Source organism: Urocitellus parryii, chromosome 10 (assembly GCF_045843805.1).
Source record: "Urocitellus parryii isolate mUroPar1 chromosome 10, mUroPar1.hap1, whole genome shotgun sequence".
In the NCBI taxonomy this organism is placed as follows: Eukaryota; Metazoa; Chordata; class Mammalia; order Rodentia; family Sciuridae; genus Urocitellus; species Urocitellus parryii.
This window is the reverse complement of record NC_135540.1, coordinates 106,133,271-106,149,952: the sequence shown is the minus strand read 5'-3', so window position 1 is coordinate 106,149,952 and position 16,682 is coordinate 106,133,271. Positions and strand designations below refer to the sequence as shown.

Genomic DNA, 16,682 nt, shown 5'->3' with positions numbered 1-16,682 from the left:
GAGAGACAGCAGCAGAGGTAGCCTTTGGAGTCCCGATTGTGGAAGTAGTAGCAGTTCTTAAGGTGGACCAGTTCTACAGCACTACTCTGGAAGCCATTTCTGTGGGCCCAGCTGAAAGCTTGCTATTTGTACCCTTCCAACAGTGAAAGCAGGGAGCTCACTGTGTTTTTTTTTTCTTTTTTTTTGGTGGGGGGGAGTGGAGATGGGTACCAGGGATTGAACTCAGGGGCACTCAGCCACTGAGCCACATCCAGCCCTATTTTTTGTATTTTATTTAGAGACAAGGTCTCACTGAGTTGCTTAGCACCTCACTTTTGCTGAGGCTGGCTTTGGAACTCATGATCCTCCTGCCTCTGCCTCCCGAGACACTGGGATTACAGGCATGTGCCACCATGCCCATCCTGTTTTTTTTTTTTTCTTTTCTTTTTTAATTTATTAAATCTATTCTGTTTAAAATAGCCAAAGAGGTATTTGTTTGCTGGATTCAAATAGGCAGGGTTGACATAAGTCTTGAAAAACAACAAAAATATGTTTGGTCCTTATTGAAGGTCCGGATGCTCAGATGGGTGCATTTGTGAGCAACCCTCAGTGAGAGGGGTAAAGAAGCTCCTTTGGCTTCCATGGGGCATGTTGCATGAAAGAAGGGAGGACCACACAAACCTTTCAGACCTCTTCTGTCAATATGCATGTCTTTCCTTAAAATTCACCAGGGCTCTTCTTTCTGTACGCCCATTGGGAACTATTCTTTCTTTCTTGAATTTGTTTTTGTGATGCGAGTGAGCTCTTTGCTTTATTCACTTATTCTTTCATTTCACAGTCTACAGATATTACTAAGTATCTTCTGTCTTTTGGCAGGGGATGTTTCCTCTATTAAGTGGCCCACCCAGACCACTCTCCTCGACTCCTGGCCCCTGCTACATCTTTGCATATCCATGTGTGTTTGTACATCATTCACAACTTTGCAATTCCTCAGATGCTCTTTCACACATGCTTCTTAGGGTGTCGAAATCCAGGCTTATAGACCAGAAACTCCTGAATTTCTCCTATAAAAAGCATTTTTTCACACTCTATTGAAATTGCTTGGTCACTTGTTTCTCAGGCTAAATGTAATTGCCATAATGGCAAAGATGTGTCTCTCTTGTTGCCTGTGTAGACCCACGACTCATGGGCATACCTATGGCCCAGAGGTTCAATAAATATTTATTGAGTTTATATTTTGGTATCCTAAGGGCTTCTGGACACTGAATTATCTTTGGAAGGTCTTAGGAAAAAGGTCAGCTCTGAATATTCAAGGAGGTGATAGAAATTCCAGATGCTGAATTTTGTTTTTGAGGCAAAATCAAAACCTGGAAAAACATTTACTTTTATTCCTCCTGAAATCACTCATATTTTAATCCTCTATCCTCATCTCTTTTAGTTCCACCAGATACACAGAGAGATAGAAAAAGAAAAAGAGAGATGTTTAAACCTCTTTGTAGCATACGATGTAGCAAACCTCTATTGTGCCATACCATACCATCTCATTGTGAATATCCTGGCTATTTTAAATATTTTTGATGGAACATGTTAACATGCAGAACCATGAGCCACTAAGGTTTGCTAAGCAGCAGTGGATAACTGCCACTGGAAGGAATGATAGGAGTGTTGTGAAAGCAAAATGAGATTTTAAAATGCAACATCCCTTTCCTACAGCCCTCAATAAATACCAGTTCTCCTGACCTGTCTCTTTCCTTTTCTTTTTTTAATTATTTGAATTTACAAGAAGGAATAGGTAGGTCTGAGTCATCATCTGAGATAGGTGGACTATATGGTAGATGCTTGGAATTTGAATTGCACTCTTTTCTTTTTTTTCCCTCTTTCTTTCCTTCTTTCTTTTTTTGTGTTCTTTAAAGTACAGCCAGATCATTTAGGCCCAAAATAAGAATACCAAATTCAGCCTTTGTGATGCAGACAGAAAAATCATAGGTTTGGTATAGTTTCATGGTAGTGAAAATCAAGCCCCAGAAGCTAAAATGATTCAAAGCAAAAATCTTCCCGACAACTTTTGTCATGTCTGTGTGTGTGTGTGGGGGGAAGGGGGGGTGAAAAGCAGTTAAACAAATACTGTAGACTACATAATTATTTTACCATGTAAACATGATAGAATTGCAAGCTTTTGGGGAGGTGGGGTTTAAAAGTACAAGGTTACCTGTAATTATAGTCTTGCTAAGTTTGATTTTATAGACCAGCAAAACTCAAGTTTGATTTAAACCACACAGAAAGACATGAAGCATATTGGAAATGTTCTTTTTCTTTCTGACTCAAATGGCTGCTCTTATTTCATTCTAGTGAGCTCCCTAGAAGTGAACCTTTTATTATGGTTATTGCTAAAGTTGTGTGTCTTGGTAATTAAGTTGCCCATCCTAGAAGGCTTGCTACCAAAGCAGTTTGAGATTATCTTTTTTCCCCAAAGGCATAGATAGAGGTTTATTTAGGAAGTAGATACACATTCAAGGGAGAATGTGGGCTATCTTGAGAACGAGAAACCTTTGGAATAAAGCAAGGGATACACATTTAAGGGACAATGAGTGCTATTGAGAGAGAGAGAGAGAGAGAGAGAGAGAGAGAGAGAGAATATTATTATCTTTTTATTTCCCCTTAAATTCCTTCAAACTTCTAAGCTTGGAGACAAGAGAGTGCATCACAGTCTTCACTGGGTCAGGTTGGTAAATTCTGCTAAATATCTGGTCAGTTAAACCCAGGGTGGAATGGGGTCAAATTAGATGCCTGATGTGAAGATAAGGGAATTGGTTTATCATACGTTTACATTTAAACCTTTAATGTGGATATCCACAAGTCACAGAATTTGCTGGAATATGCCACAGGATAAAAGACTTGGGGACGTCTGAGGTCCAGAAAAGCAGGAAGGAGGGTGACGGGTGTATGGGGGTGATCAGCTTGAGAGAAGGGTGATGTATTTTGCAGTCAGTTCCAGCTACATAGGGTTGCTTGGAGGAGGAATTTGGCTTGCCACTGAAGATGCATTTCCCTGATGAGAATGTAAGGTTTGGAGCTCGAAATTTTATGAGTGCAGGGCCTACACCTCCCTTGGCATTAAGCCACTTTCAATTAACTCTTCTGGTATCTTGTGCCCAGAGACTAAGTACAGATCCTTTAGGGTTTCTGCCTCCCAATAGAGTCTGCATCCACAGACACTGCATTTGGGGTAACTGTTTTCTTACCATTTCATAGTTCCCCGGAGGAGGTGTGATGTGTGTGAGGCTAAAAAGCTTGTTCTATAATTACTTCTTGATTTGCCTCTTGGGGGCAGTACATGTGCTCTGCCGTGTGTGTGTGTGAGTGTGTGTGTGTGTGTGTGTGTGTTTCATGCCAGCCTGCGCTGTCAACAGAGAAAGTGGATCTAGAGCAAAATGGTTGATACTATTTTGCCGCCAAGTCAAACATTACATTTTAGGGGAGTAGTTATGGGGACCAATTATTGTAATCGTAGCTAAAATTTATGATGCAGGGTGCCACCGCAGATGCATCCAAGTCAGTGCAATCACTTCCTAAATTAGGGAGCCCGGCAGCAAAATGCGAGGGAGCTCCAGTCCCCCAAAGGCTCATCACACCCATGAGGTCCTGCACTGCCCTGAGCAGGTTCCCTAGGTAGGAGCAGCAGTCCAGAAGTCAGCAGGATGCTGGGACGGGTGGGTTGGTGGGCTCAGGGAAGATGCCTGGGAATGCCCTTCGAAGCCTGGGGCCGCGCTCTCCCCAGGAAGACAGAGAACAGGATACCCTCACGCAGCCGCGGGGCCAGCACATTTCCCAGAGTCGGAGACGCCCGCTACCCCGCGGCCACAGCAGCTGTCCACTGCGGGCGCTGCTGGACCCAGCCCAGCGCTCGCCATTGGCTGAGCGGTGGGCTCTCCGGCCTACACGTTGCTCTCCCCGCGCCCGCGGCCGGGTTTTGCTCTCGCCTCACGGGGCCCAGGCACAGGCTCCAGGCACCCCCGGAGGCGCGGGGGCGCGGGGAACGCGGAGCAGCCTTGTGGGCGGGGCTTCGAGCAGAGGGCCCTGGGATTGGCCGCGGGGGGAGAGGGCGGGGCCGGCTTTGGAGAAAACCAGGCGCGCGCCGCCGTTGTGCAGTCCTAGCCCAGAGCTTCTGCCCTCTCGGTTCTGTGCCCGGTTCCCTGCATTTCTTACTTTTTAATTTGTTTTCTTTACCGCGGAGCGCCCCGTCCGCGCCCACTCCTGCACTGCGCCGACCTCCTCCCGCCCCGCAAGTCCGGTCCCGCGCGCGTGGTGCAGCCCCGGCTGGAGCGGCGATGCGCCTCATCCAGAACATGTGCACCATAGCCGAGTACCCTGCCCCCGGCAGCGCCTCTGCCGCCGATTGTTGCCTAGGGGCCGCCGGCCGCAGGCTGGTCAAGATCGCCGTGGTGGGAGCCAGCGGCGTGGGCAAGACCGGTGAGTCCCCGCGCTCAGGAGTTGGCGGGCGCGCAGTTCCAGGGCAGGACATGGGAGACCCGTGCCGAGATTTGTGGCTTAACCAGGCGTGGGGAAAGGTGGGAGCTGCAACTGGACCGCTCTCCCGCAGTCCCGTCTGGATTGCTTCAGCAGATGAGGGTGACTGGGATCCAGATTGGCCAGATGATTTCCCGGCCACTACCAGCACAACGGGGGTAGATCTTTGGGGTTTAGAGCCTTGAGCGATGTCTAGCAGAGAAAGGGAAGTTAGTGAACATAATCCCTCCCAGAGGTCTCTAAAATTAGGGGAACATTCGCTGCTGGAAGGCTTAGGTGTGGCTGAGCTGGACCCAGAGGAGGGGGTGGGCCACAAGACCCAGCTGGCAGAGCCATAATTCATCAGGCATGCTACCCCTTCGTCCTGTCTGTCTGGAAGAAGGGTCAAGGAGGTACAGGGTAGGAATTTCCTTCGGTGGCCGGCTGTGGCTTTCTGCAGGAAAGTTGTTTTCCAGATGGGGGGTGGGGTGGAGAGTCATCCAATTCCCAGGGTTAACCCTCTTTCCTCTCTCTGACCTGCAGCTCTGGTGGTCCGGTTCCTCACCAAACGATTCATTGGTGACTACGAAAGAAACGCAGGTGAGGAAATGTGTTGAGGAAGATGCTGTCAGGAGTACTGCCATTCCCATTTCTCAGTGCCTCCCAGGCAGGTTCCTTCAGAGTGACAGTCTGAGAGCATCAGGATTCTGGCACTTACAATTCTGCATGTCCTTTATACGATCCCCCCCCCCCAAAAAAAAAAAAAAAAAACCCTGCCATCTGCCTCATTCCATTCCAGGCCCATTCATCATTTTATCAAGTGCCTGAAAGTATTCTCCTTGGTATGTTTTAACTATAGGGACCCCAGTTGGAAGCACCCTTTGTACTCCAGGGCCTTTCCCTTCAAAACAGGCCTGCAAAAGTCATAAAAAACATTGGCCAGCTCCTCCCCCTCCCCTCTTCCTCTCTGCTGGCTGCCTTTCAGAAGTGACCTTTTAAAGCAAAGGCCAAAGGACATCAGTTGTAAACCTAAAGTTCTCTTAACAAAGAAAATAACTGGATGGTAGAGTTTTAGAAGGAGAGTTCCTGAATAAATGAAAGGACAGATATTTCAATCTCTATGATTAAGAATAGCCACTGGGAGGCTTAAGGGCTTTCTACCTATGCTCTTTTAGCAAATTGTTTAAGTCCATAGAGCCTATGAAGTACCTATAGGGGATTATTTGAAATGAACTATGCAGGCCATCCCAAGATAAGATACGGTAGCCTTCTGCTTTGATGGAGAGTTGATAATTGTTGTGCCACATTTTTATTACATTTGATGTTAGCTGGGCATTACTAACCATATTTGCTTACCGAGCCATTATATCTCATGGCCCAAATATAAACTTCTTGTCAAAGAATGGTAACATATTAAAACAGAAACCCCACACAGGCTGAGCAACAAAATGTTCTTCAAGGAAACATTCTAGGGTTGAGTATATAACTCAGTAGTAAACTACTTGCCTAGCATGTGTAAGGCTCTAGGTTCTTCTCCTCAGCAACATACATTCACCCCCACCACACACACATGTGTTTTAAAAGTTTTTAAAGTTGCACATGAAGGAAGATCATAATCTCTTTTTTTTTGTCGGTTTGTTTGCCTTCATAGGTAATCTCTATACCAGACAAGTCCAGATAGAAGGTGAAACCCTGGCGATTCAAGTTCAGGATACTCCAGGTATTCAGGTGAGAAGCATTGAGACTTACTAGGTCAAAGGGGAGCTCAACTGTGGAACTGTTCAGTTGTTCTCAGAGTATCTCAAGCTGGAGGGGGAGAAGACTTAAGGAGTCAGGTCTAGACTTTTACATGTTATTTGACACATTAATTGTATCTGGCTGATGGTCAATCTTAGCCTGGCCTAATTTGGGAGATTTGGCTAAGAGGCAGAATCCTTCTCTTAGGAAGATTCAACACAGCAGGAAAGACTAAACCAAGCACTTGGAATTGGCAACGATTCCTTGCTATGGTTAAAAAGGTCAGTTTTTACATATGTGTTTTTGGCATTAAAAACCAAATATCTAGGTATAGTCTCAAATACTTGGAATCACTTTTATGTTATGGAAAGTTACTCTATAGACAAAAGAGCCATGCTAGTGGGTTTTTTTTCTTTTCTCCCTCTCCCGAACTGGGCAGTTATCCAGGTTTAAATGCTTCCAGCTCCTATCTTTACTTCCCCAGACTTACTGTCTAGCCAGTTAATTTCCCATTTTGTGCAACTACAAAGTCTCTCTGCATGGAGTTCTCTGCAGGTCAATTTTCCACTTGAGTGTGGTGAGCTGCACTGTTATTTATTCCAACTCTGTGCAGCTGGATCAACATATTGTCAAGAAAGCTGGAGTGTGTGGGGATCTAACTTGTTTATGACCTGCAGCCCGGCACTACTGTGAAGGGCTCTTTTGAATTTGCCAGCCACCCAAGCCAGGGTACTGTACGGCACTGGCACTCCAATTCACCCTGGAACTGCCCTTCTCTTCTAGGTCCACGAGAATGGCCTGAGTTGCAGTGAACAGCTGAATCGGTGCATTCGCTGGGCAGACGCCGTGGTGATTGTTTTCTCTATTACTGACCACAAGAGCTATGAACTCATTGGCCAGCTCCATCAGCATGTCCAGCAGCTCCATCTGGGCACCCGGCTGCCTGTGGTGGTCGTGGCCAACAAAGCTGACCTATTGCACATCAAGCAGGTTGACCCTCAGCTTGGACTTCAGCTGGCCAGTGTGCTGGGCTGTTCCTTCTATGAAGTGTCTGTCAGTGAAAATTACAATGATGTCTACAATGCTTTCCATGTCCTATGCAAAGAAGTGAGTCACAAACAGCAGCCCAGCAGCACACCGGAGAAACGAAGAACCTCTCTCATTCCCAGGCCCAAGTCACCAAACATGCAGGACCTGAAGAGGAGGTTCAAGCAAGCTCTCTCTGCCAAAGTGAGAACTGTCACCTCTGTCTGAAGCAGGCCACTCCAGGGGATTTGGTGTTCCCGGGAAGAGGGCCTGAGGTTCTTCCAGTGCAGGAATGTTGGATGTTGGATGTAGTTCATGGTTCCAGAAAGGGCTGGAGCAGAGGTGCCCAGAGGGCCTAAGGAACTGCTACAGAAAAGGAAGTGTTGTTTGGAGCAGGGGATAGGAGGACAGATGGATGAGGCTTGAGTGAGCCCATCGAGCCGCTCTGAATTATGTGACATATACTGTGTCTTTCCCTTTCGAGTGAAGAGGGGAGCAGACTGGCTTTGGCTTTTGTTCTTTGCCTTGTAAATGATGGTCAGTTGTAGTTTCACCAAATATATTGATGTGATTAATAGTGGGAAGGAAAGAACAAATTAAGCATTCACAGCACCCCCCCCCCCTTTTTTCTTTCTCCCCCTCCCCCTTTCCTGTTGGATCAGTATGATTTGCATTTTTGGAACACCCTTCCTTACAGAATACCTTTCAAACTTGAAGGATACCCAGATTTCTTTAAGAACAAGGAGGAGGCTCCCCCACCACCACCCCATACACACACACAAAAGGTGGAGTTTATGGGCCAAAATATTCTGTATACAGACAGCGTAAGCTGTGGTTTTCAGGAAGGTGCTGGCTCTCCTGACACAGAATGGGCATGCCTGGTTGGACATGTGTGAATAGCTGTGAACTCAAAACAACCGAAACCCAGACAGACTAATTGTGAGACTGTGTAGTTTGGTTTTTTTTTTTTTTTTTTTTAACTGTTGCTTGAAGTACACAGAAACAAAACTTGTCAATTGATTTTGGTGTGATTCAATTCAGTGGCTCACGGCAATGACGTTAGGTTGATTCCTCAGCCTGGCTGAATCGTGGCTTTGGGTGGCTAACGTACAAAACACTATGTTGCAGAAAGTGACCAGATGCCGTGGCTACCCACCAAATCCCCTACCACAGATGCACTTTAAAAAGCCACTCATGTTTTGGCTGAAACTGTAATTAATTTATTTTATGTACAATAAATCTGATTTTAAAAGAGCAGACATCTGACTTGGTCTTTATTGAAATTTTAACCCTCTGCCTTTCAGATAAAACATCACTCAGTATCTTCTATTTCTTGGGCATGTTGAGTCAGGCATTATACACCTTTCAGGGTTATCTCTTAAGTGTCTTTTATTAGCATATCCATTTTATAGATGATGAATTTTAGACTTACAGAACAAGTTGAAGAACTGAAGGGCCACAACCTGAGAGTGTTGTGGACTGCAATTTGTTTGGCACTTTATTTATTCTCCAGAGTAGCTTATGTCTATTCATTTCCTTCATGGTCTTCCAGGTAAACCTAAGACGAATGTCTTACTATGTGAATCTCGCAGCAAATCCTCGAGGGTAGAAATGCTTCTATACAAGATCAGTGCTTCTCTATGTGATTTATTTGGTAAGCCTCTTTGGGTACGCAGTTCTAAAAATACACTTTATCCTCACTGGAAAGCTCACAGCCACCAATGTATGGCTGCTCAGAGGCACTTCCACAGAGCTTTCTGCCAGTGTGTGTGCGATGACCCCTGGGCCTCTCATCTGCTCCCACCTGGGCCTGGAAGCCTTTTTCATGCAAGCTAAGTGAGTCACCATCTTTGTGGGCAAATAATCGCACCTTCTATTTGAGTAGGGTTTTCACATACCTGATCTTGTTCAATCCTGGGGCAACCCTGTGAGAAGGGCGGGGGAGGTGATAACACCATTTTGCAAATGAGAAAAATGCACTCTGAGTTTTGAGTGGTGTCCTCAGGTTCATAAGAGAGGACCTGAATCTGTGTTTTCTGAATATATTCAATGTTCTCATGATATTGCTGCATAGGTTGGGTGGTAGTGTCGGGGGAGCAGCCACTGTGACTAGCTATTGGGGTCTACTATCATGTGGACCCTGATTTTCAAATCTGTTTTCCTGGAGGAAAAATCTGACTGTTCTTGACATTGATGCTCAGGTGATGCTCCAAAGCTTCCTCATATGCACTTGGAGTCTCACCTCACCTCAAGGGTGCATATGTTGGGGGCAGGGAGAGGAAAAGTTTCCAAGAGGAGACTAAAAACATCTCAGTACAAAGGTAGAGCCAACAATCTCTGACTGGAGTCCTCTCCCTTCATTGATTCTCATTCTGCATGGTTGTGTTAACAGTGACCAGTGAGTGGGAGGTTAATCTGTATATTTTTTCACAGGGTCTCTTCCCCAGGTTCCAGAATGAAAGGAGGTAAAAGCTTCCCTGTGGGTGGCTTTCTGTGGCAAAGGTGTCTTTGCATTTGTCACTGCCATGCTGCTTCCCCTTCCTTTTGATCAGCTCCACACCTCTGTTTGCATCTTGCTGGCCTCCTCTGCTCCCGTGCTGGGTGTGTGCTGCACCTCTGCGTCCCTGGCCTCTGCTCCTCACTTCCTCACCCCTGCACAGAACTGGATCTCACATGTCATCTCCATGTTCCAGCTTTAGTCCATTTAGAGGGATACAGGGGTGTGTTTCAGGCTATTGGGGGTGGGGAATGGGGAACAGAGGTAGACACAGAGACAGAGTCCCCGCCAGAAACCACCCAGGGCCTAGTTCTGCCACCATCTCAGGCTGACTCCACTATTTATAATTGTGGAATATGCCATGTTTTCTTTTCTGAGTTCAACCTCATGTTTCATTATTTTTCTTATCTCTTTTATGATTAGTATTGTTTCTCATCATTTCATCCCCTCCATTTCTAAAATTTTCTAAGCTATAATCAGCTGGCTCTGAAAATCAGTCCTCTCCTTCCTGGGGCAGGGAAATCTCTCCTTTGCCACCTGGCAAGGGAAGGCAGGGGTGTGGATGTGTCTGGGTGTGGGGCAGTAGAGAAGGGGAAGGAATTCAAATTCAAATTTATTGAATGTTTACAACATGCCACATTACACATGCTCTCTTGTAATTTTTTGAAGAATCCTTAGAAAGGTACTATCACTTCCATTTTAAAGATGAGAAAACTGAGGCTCAGAGATGGCCCACTTAGGGCCACATAGATGATGACAATGACTGCTTCCACTGTGTTTACTGAACATCTAGGTGCTGGGCATGGTGGGAGTTTTGAAATAACAGACATTTTCTACTATTCTACCATGCATCTTTAGTTTCTTCTCCTAAAAAGAAAATGGGAGGTTCACAAGAACCAAGTAGCCAGCCAGGCTCTGAAGTGGCAGATCCAGGACTCTATCCCAGGTTCTTCTGATGCCACAGCTTAAAACTCGGGCGCTGGTCCTGTTCCTTGAATTAGACTCCACCAGGGACCTGCCTTCCCCACTCTGTTCTGGCTTGGGCCTGCTTCTTTCTGCTCCTGGCTCCTCCCTGGCCCAGTCCCTCTTTGGGGCTAGGCCACATCTGCTCTTGCCATCAGCCAGCTGCTGCTGGCCTCCAGCCCCCTGGGTAATAAAGATGTCCAGGCAGGAGGGGCGGCCACGCAGCCCGTCTGTCTAAGAACCAGCCGGACCCATGTCTGTCGTGATGTCTGGCTTTCGAGTTTCCTCCCTGCCTCAAATCAAAACCATTTGCAGCCTCTGCGGCAGGCCAAGCAGGGGCTGTGCAGACACAGGACTGGCTGATTTGCCAGCCTGGCCAGCTCTTAACCCCAAGGCTTAGGAGCTATGGATGTGTTTATAGAGAGACCCTTGTTTAGGAGAAAAATGGGATTTCAACATTCATCTTACACCCCAAGAGAGAAAAAAAGAAACCTATTTTCTGGGCAAATGAACAAGCTTGTGGGCAAATCCCCACAAAGGAGTAGTTGGGAAACTGTGATCCAGACTTGGCTTAGGGGAGATGGGATGGTTCAGAAGTCTCTGTAGAGGACAGGCCCAGAGCAAGAGGGGGTGGGGGAGGGGGACACTGCCCAGAAGGAATCATGGAGCTTGTCTGGTTACAATAAATAATCCAGGAAAACTGGTGTTGTTGGCACTCCCTTGAAAGTCTAAAGAGAAGATTCCAGAAAGTTCTTATTGTCCTCATTACTCCCGAATTTGAGAAGAGAACTGGATTACAGTTATTGCTGATGATGGCAAGACCCCAGCCACCCAATGCCTTCTTCTCACATAGTCTGCAAACCTCCCATCATCTTGTTTTGTCTCCTTAAATTCCTTTGAAAACAGAGATGGAGTTTCTTGATGTTTCTTGAGCAGGATGAAGACAATGTTTATAATACTGGATTATTTGTTATTAAGATTTGGTTTCTGGTAACCAGGGTAAAATAAATAATAGTGGTCTTGGGGGCGGGGAGCTTGATGGAATTCTTTGTTATTTAAATGTGGCTGTAAGTAGGGGCCCTAGGAGAAGCAGAATATTTGCATAGGCCTGGCCCTGGGGACCATGCTGGGCTGAGTAGTTCTGGAGCTCTGCCAGACTCTGTTGCAGAGGAGCTCCAGAAAGAGGCTTACAAAAGTACAAGTCAATTGCTACAAAGTATTTACACCTTTATCTACTGTGTTTATACAAAGTGGCCTGTGAGGTCCTTGGCAGGAGATTTGCATTTGTATGTTGGCATTGACTCTGGCCAGCCAGTTCAGGTGGTAAACAGTCACACCAGGCCTGAGACAGGAGGAACAGCACTACCACTCAGCTCTGCATTTCATGTCACCTTTGGGTGGCCGACATGGGGTGGGTGATCCCCTCAGAATGTCACATAGGACATAGGATAGAGGCATGAGGATGGGCAGAAAGGAGACAGGCGGGACAACCCAAGAGTAGCATAATTTGAAGTTCAGATTTACAAGTCACTTTCACATGCCCTGATCACAAACAGCACTATTAAATCAATTATTAGACCTTGTCCACAGGTACACCAATACTATGCATAACAAAGAAGAAAAAGAATATCCTGTCCCGATAATGGTCAAATGGCAGTAAATGACCCCCGACTGGCAGCAGTCATGCCCAGTTACCAACACAAAGGAGAAATAAAAACACCCTCTTAGGTCATGTCCCTGTCCTGTTGATCTCACATGTGGAATGTGCCTGGTTAAGATGGTGCCATCACTTGTGCTCTACTCTGTCTCTCAGTGTGGACTTCTTTCTTTTTCTCAAAAAGTTCAGTATGTGCTTCACTTTGACCTGTCCTGAAATTCCTTTCTGTGACAACTTCAAGAACCCTAATGGCTAAGTTCAAGTCCACCTGCCTTTTGGGGATCTCCTCGGAACCCTCATCCCAATGACAAATGGACACATTTGGATAAGGGTGAAATGGTAAGTCAGGATGTCAATCTCAGATTCTCTATAACTATTTCTGAGTAATGTTAGTGATGGAGAAAGGACTCTTGGAGACAGATGGCCCTGTACGAGTAATCAGACATTAATCACCGACGGTGGTGACTCCAGTGAATGAGCTTACCTCATGCCATATTCCTGCTACATGTGCATCAGCTTTTTTAATTCTTGCCACAACCCAGTGTAGACGGCCCATTGTCCTCTGATGTCATTGTCAGCTAAGACCAGGAAAAGTGAACCACTAAGTGAAAGAAGTGGAATTGGAATGTAGCCATGAGACTGGGCTACCAATATTGCTGTCAGGGTTATCTCGTCTTGGAAATGTACTGGACCAAGATATCCTCCATTTTTCATCTCCAGAGTGCCTTCAAACTTTTTCTTCATTTATTATTGCTCTCCTCCTGACACTTTAGCATTTTGTAAAGTAATTTCATTGGTGACTTCAGAAGTAAAGACAGACATTGCTCAGGGGGTCACACGCTAAGCCATTGTGTAAGCAATGGCTCTATAGCATGCCTCCCAAGAGGTGGTACTATTATTATCTGTATTTTACAGATGCAGAAACAGGCTTGGAGGGATCCACATTGCTCTTAGTGGCAGAACTGACCCTGAGAAGTCTTCGGAGTTCTGTTCTGTACTCTGTTCCTTTGTAGTAGGTGAAGAAGGTAATTGGCAGCCCCTCCCTTGCCTGAGAAATGAGCACAGAAACAGTAGCAGAGAACTTCCAAGAGGGACAGTGGTTCTAAGAGGTTCCAAGATGTGCCAAGGGGACAGTGCTCCATTTCCTGAACCATCATCTTTTTCCTTATTTACTGAAGGCCCTTTGTGGGATTTATACCAAGTTTCTCTGATGTTCCTGCTTTTTAACCAATCTGCTGTGTCCAGTCCTGTGCCTCCTGCCTTCTTATTCAAAGCAAACTGGCTAAGACTCACTTCCTCCATTTCACCTTCCCTCCAAAGCCTTCTGCCGTCTGCTTGTTCGCTGGCTCAGTTCCTCCAATCAGTGACCACAGTGATGGAAACAGATTGTAAACAGCACTTTCTCCCCACCACTGAGAGACTAGGCCATGTTTAATGTGTCCATGTTTAATGCAGCATTGAGACCATTTTCAGGACATGGTAACTACTACATAGTAACACTTATAATTAGTCACTTTCTCCTATTATTATATAAAAGTAGAAGATTTTGAATGTTCTTCTGTAATATAAAAAAGAATAACTTGTAAAAATACAATTGAAGTCACTAAAGTGCCAGGTGCAGTGGCACACATCTGTAATCCCAGCTACTGGGGCAGCTGAGGCAGGAGGATCACAAGTTCAAGGCCAGCGTCAGCAATTTTGCAAGATCCTGTCTCAATAAAAAAATATAAAAGACTGGGGATGTAGCTCAGTGGGAAAGTGCCCCTGGGTTCAATCCTCTTCACTGACTACACTCTAAATTTAAATTTTAATACCAAACAAAAATACAAGTTTGGTATTAAAAAAGAAAAAAAAATACAGAAGTATACAGAAATCGAGATTCCCTCTTTTCATAGCCCTCCCATTGGATATTTTCCCCCAGAGGTAGGTAACCTTGTTAGGAGTTTGGTTCTATATTTCTAGAAAGCTTCCTTTGCCTGTAAGCATATGGTTTGCAACTTAACCTTGAGAAGATACTCACATAGGGCCCAGGCACAAAGGAAGCACTAATTGCTTATTCTGGGAGTGCCACTGAGTCAGGGATGTGTCTCCTCCTGCATAACCATGTTTCGGAACCTAATAGAGGGCCTGGAATGTTATTGCAGGTGCTCACTCAACATGTGAGAATGAATTCAGATTTGAATTATATTACAGGTTTCTTCTAATTATACCTTTTTATAAAATACTAGCCTCTGCTAACATCATAATGTCTTTGGGGCTACTGCCACTTTCTTCCTCATTCTGATAACTTTTAGACTAGCACGATAAAAAATAAATAAGTATATGAGGTCTCTGATATATTTTTTAAATATTTATTTTTTTAGTTTTTGGTGGACAACATCTTTATTTTTATTTTTATGTGGTGTTGAGTAACGAACCCAGCGCCCTGTGCACGCCAGGCGAGCGCGCTACCGCTTGAGCCACATCCCCAGACTCAGACTCAGACTCAGGTCTCCGATATTTTGCACCAACAAAGAACTAGAGTGAGGGGTAAGAAAATGAATGTCCATTTCTATAAAAAATCTTCACAGTTTAAAAAAGATTTTTTTAAAAAGTAAATACTTTTTAGAGAACTAAAATCAGATAAATGAGTGTTGTGGTTTAGTTTTATTTCCTCCACCTGTTCAGTTCATGTTAGAAACTTTTTCAGCTTTATTCTCTTGTTTCAAACTTCTTTTAGAGATGCCAGAAATTTCCACCAATTGTACACCTATAAATGTCTGGGTTCCAAGCAGGTTTTTTTTTTTTTTTTTTTTTTTTGGTCTGTCTTCTCTTTTTCCCTAGGGTTCGCATATAATTTCACTAGGTGAGTCTGGGTTTTTCTACTTCAGCCAGAAAGAAATTTTAAACTTACAGAAAAGATATATATTTAATTAGGAACTTGAAATCATAAAGGCCGTGGGGGCCGAGGTCCTGATCTAGACTCCCTGGGCAAGATCTCTTCTACTGGGCCTTCCTGTAGGGGGGAGGAAACCTCTAGGCAAGGACAGCACTCCCCTCGCCCTCTCTCCCACTGCTGTTCTAAGGAGCCTGGCAGCTCTGCCTAGCCAGCAGGCTGGAACAATGTGGCCCTTTGTTAGGCAGCATGATTTACAGCACACAGAGGCTGCCCCAGCGCCACCCCTCCCCTTGCCCGCCTTTTCAGAATTGTTTCAGATCAAGGGAGAAACAGAGCCTCAGACGCATCTGCAGCATGCCCTCCTCGGTTATGTAATCTTAAAGAAAAGCAAACTTTCCTCACACTCATAATTCTAAAGCATGCCTAAATTTTTCTTGGCCAATTCAGATCAAAAGACTCATTGTCATCTACCCACACTTACCAACAGGCTTTTATTTAGAATTAATGAACTTACAGGAAGAATCACAAATAAAGAGTGAAGGACAAATGGAAATTATCACTATTAGGTCAGCTAAAGAGAACTTGACACTTTTACAAAAATGAAAAAAACAACTTAAAAAAATATATGAGCAATCCAAACAGAGTACCTCGCTGCTCAGTTATCAAAAGACTCTTCCGGCAGAATGTGGTCATACCCACAATTAGCAACAGGGACACTGGTTTTGGAGGCATATCTGGAATGGGGACAGATGACGGTATTGGTGTTCCAGCTTGGGCAGGTCTTATCTTCTTAGCAGTTGTCAGAAACCAAGGTCTGGATGTAGTCGATCAGTTGCAAATAACAGCTCGGGAATGTTAAGTGGCTTCAGGAGCCGTGTGGACAGTAGGATCACCTAACAACAGGAAGGGCAAACACACAGCAGAAATTAGGAAGGTCAATGCTGGGTTATTAGATGATGAGAAATAAAAATGCAAATGCATGTCTTTGGAGGGGTGTGGAGAGAACCTCAATGAAAAAAGCAAAAGGTACAGGTTGAACACCACCTGGTGCCAGTGTCCTGGATGGAAGGAGGGATGCAGTCTGGGGAAGGTGGCCTGTGGGACAGCTGGGATGTTTACAAGACCTTTAACCAATGTGGTACCAAGAACAGCTAAGAGGAACCCTGGGTGCACTGGAGCGGCTGGGCCCAGCCACCACCTTGCTGCTGAATTGAATGGTGGCCTTCCCATGCAGGATTTTGACCTCAATATTGAGGTTTCTTCCACTTTCAGGAAGTCTTTGCTCCTTGAAGGGAGCAAATGGAGTTGAACCCAAGGTGGGGAATGCTGTTGTTGGGGATGACAATGATGACTCTATTAGTTTCTCCATATCATAAGCCAAATGGCTTAAATAACAGAAATCTCCTGTCCCACAGTTCTGGAGATGAGAAGCCCAAGAT

General features: G+C 45.2%; 2 protein-coding genes across 3 annotated transcripts in view; one reads left to right on the top strand and one right to left on the bottom strand.

Annotated features, from left to right (window-relative positions):
* Positions 1-4,143: 4,143 nt before the first annotated feature.
* On the top strand, positions 4,144-8,450 carry Rasl11b (RAS like family 11 member B). The gene is made up of 4 exons (XM_026386306.2): positions 4,144-4,449; positions 5,029-5,085; positions 6,137-6,213; positions 7,006-8,450. The coding sequence occupies exons 1-4, from the start codon at positions 4,308-4,310 to the stop codon at positions 7,474-7,476; spliced, it is 747 nt and encodes a 248-aa protein (XP_026242091.1). The 5' UTR covers positions 4,144-4,307; the 3' UTR covers positions 7,477-8,450.
* Positions 8,451-15,709: 7,259 nt separating this feature from the next.
* Positions 15,710-16,682, bottom strand: part of Scfd2 (sec1 family domain containing 2) — a 370,804-nt gene continuing 369,831 nt past the window's right edge. For both annotated transcript variants that reach the window (XM_026385802.2, XM_026385811.1), the window contains one exon: positions 15,710-16,136. In XM_026385802.2, the coding sequence (XP_026241587.1) occupies positions 16,044-16,136 (93 nt within the window). In that variant the 3' untranslated portion in view covers positions 15,710-16,043. The remainder of the gene's footprint in view (positions 16,137-16,682) is intronic.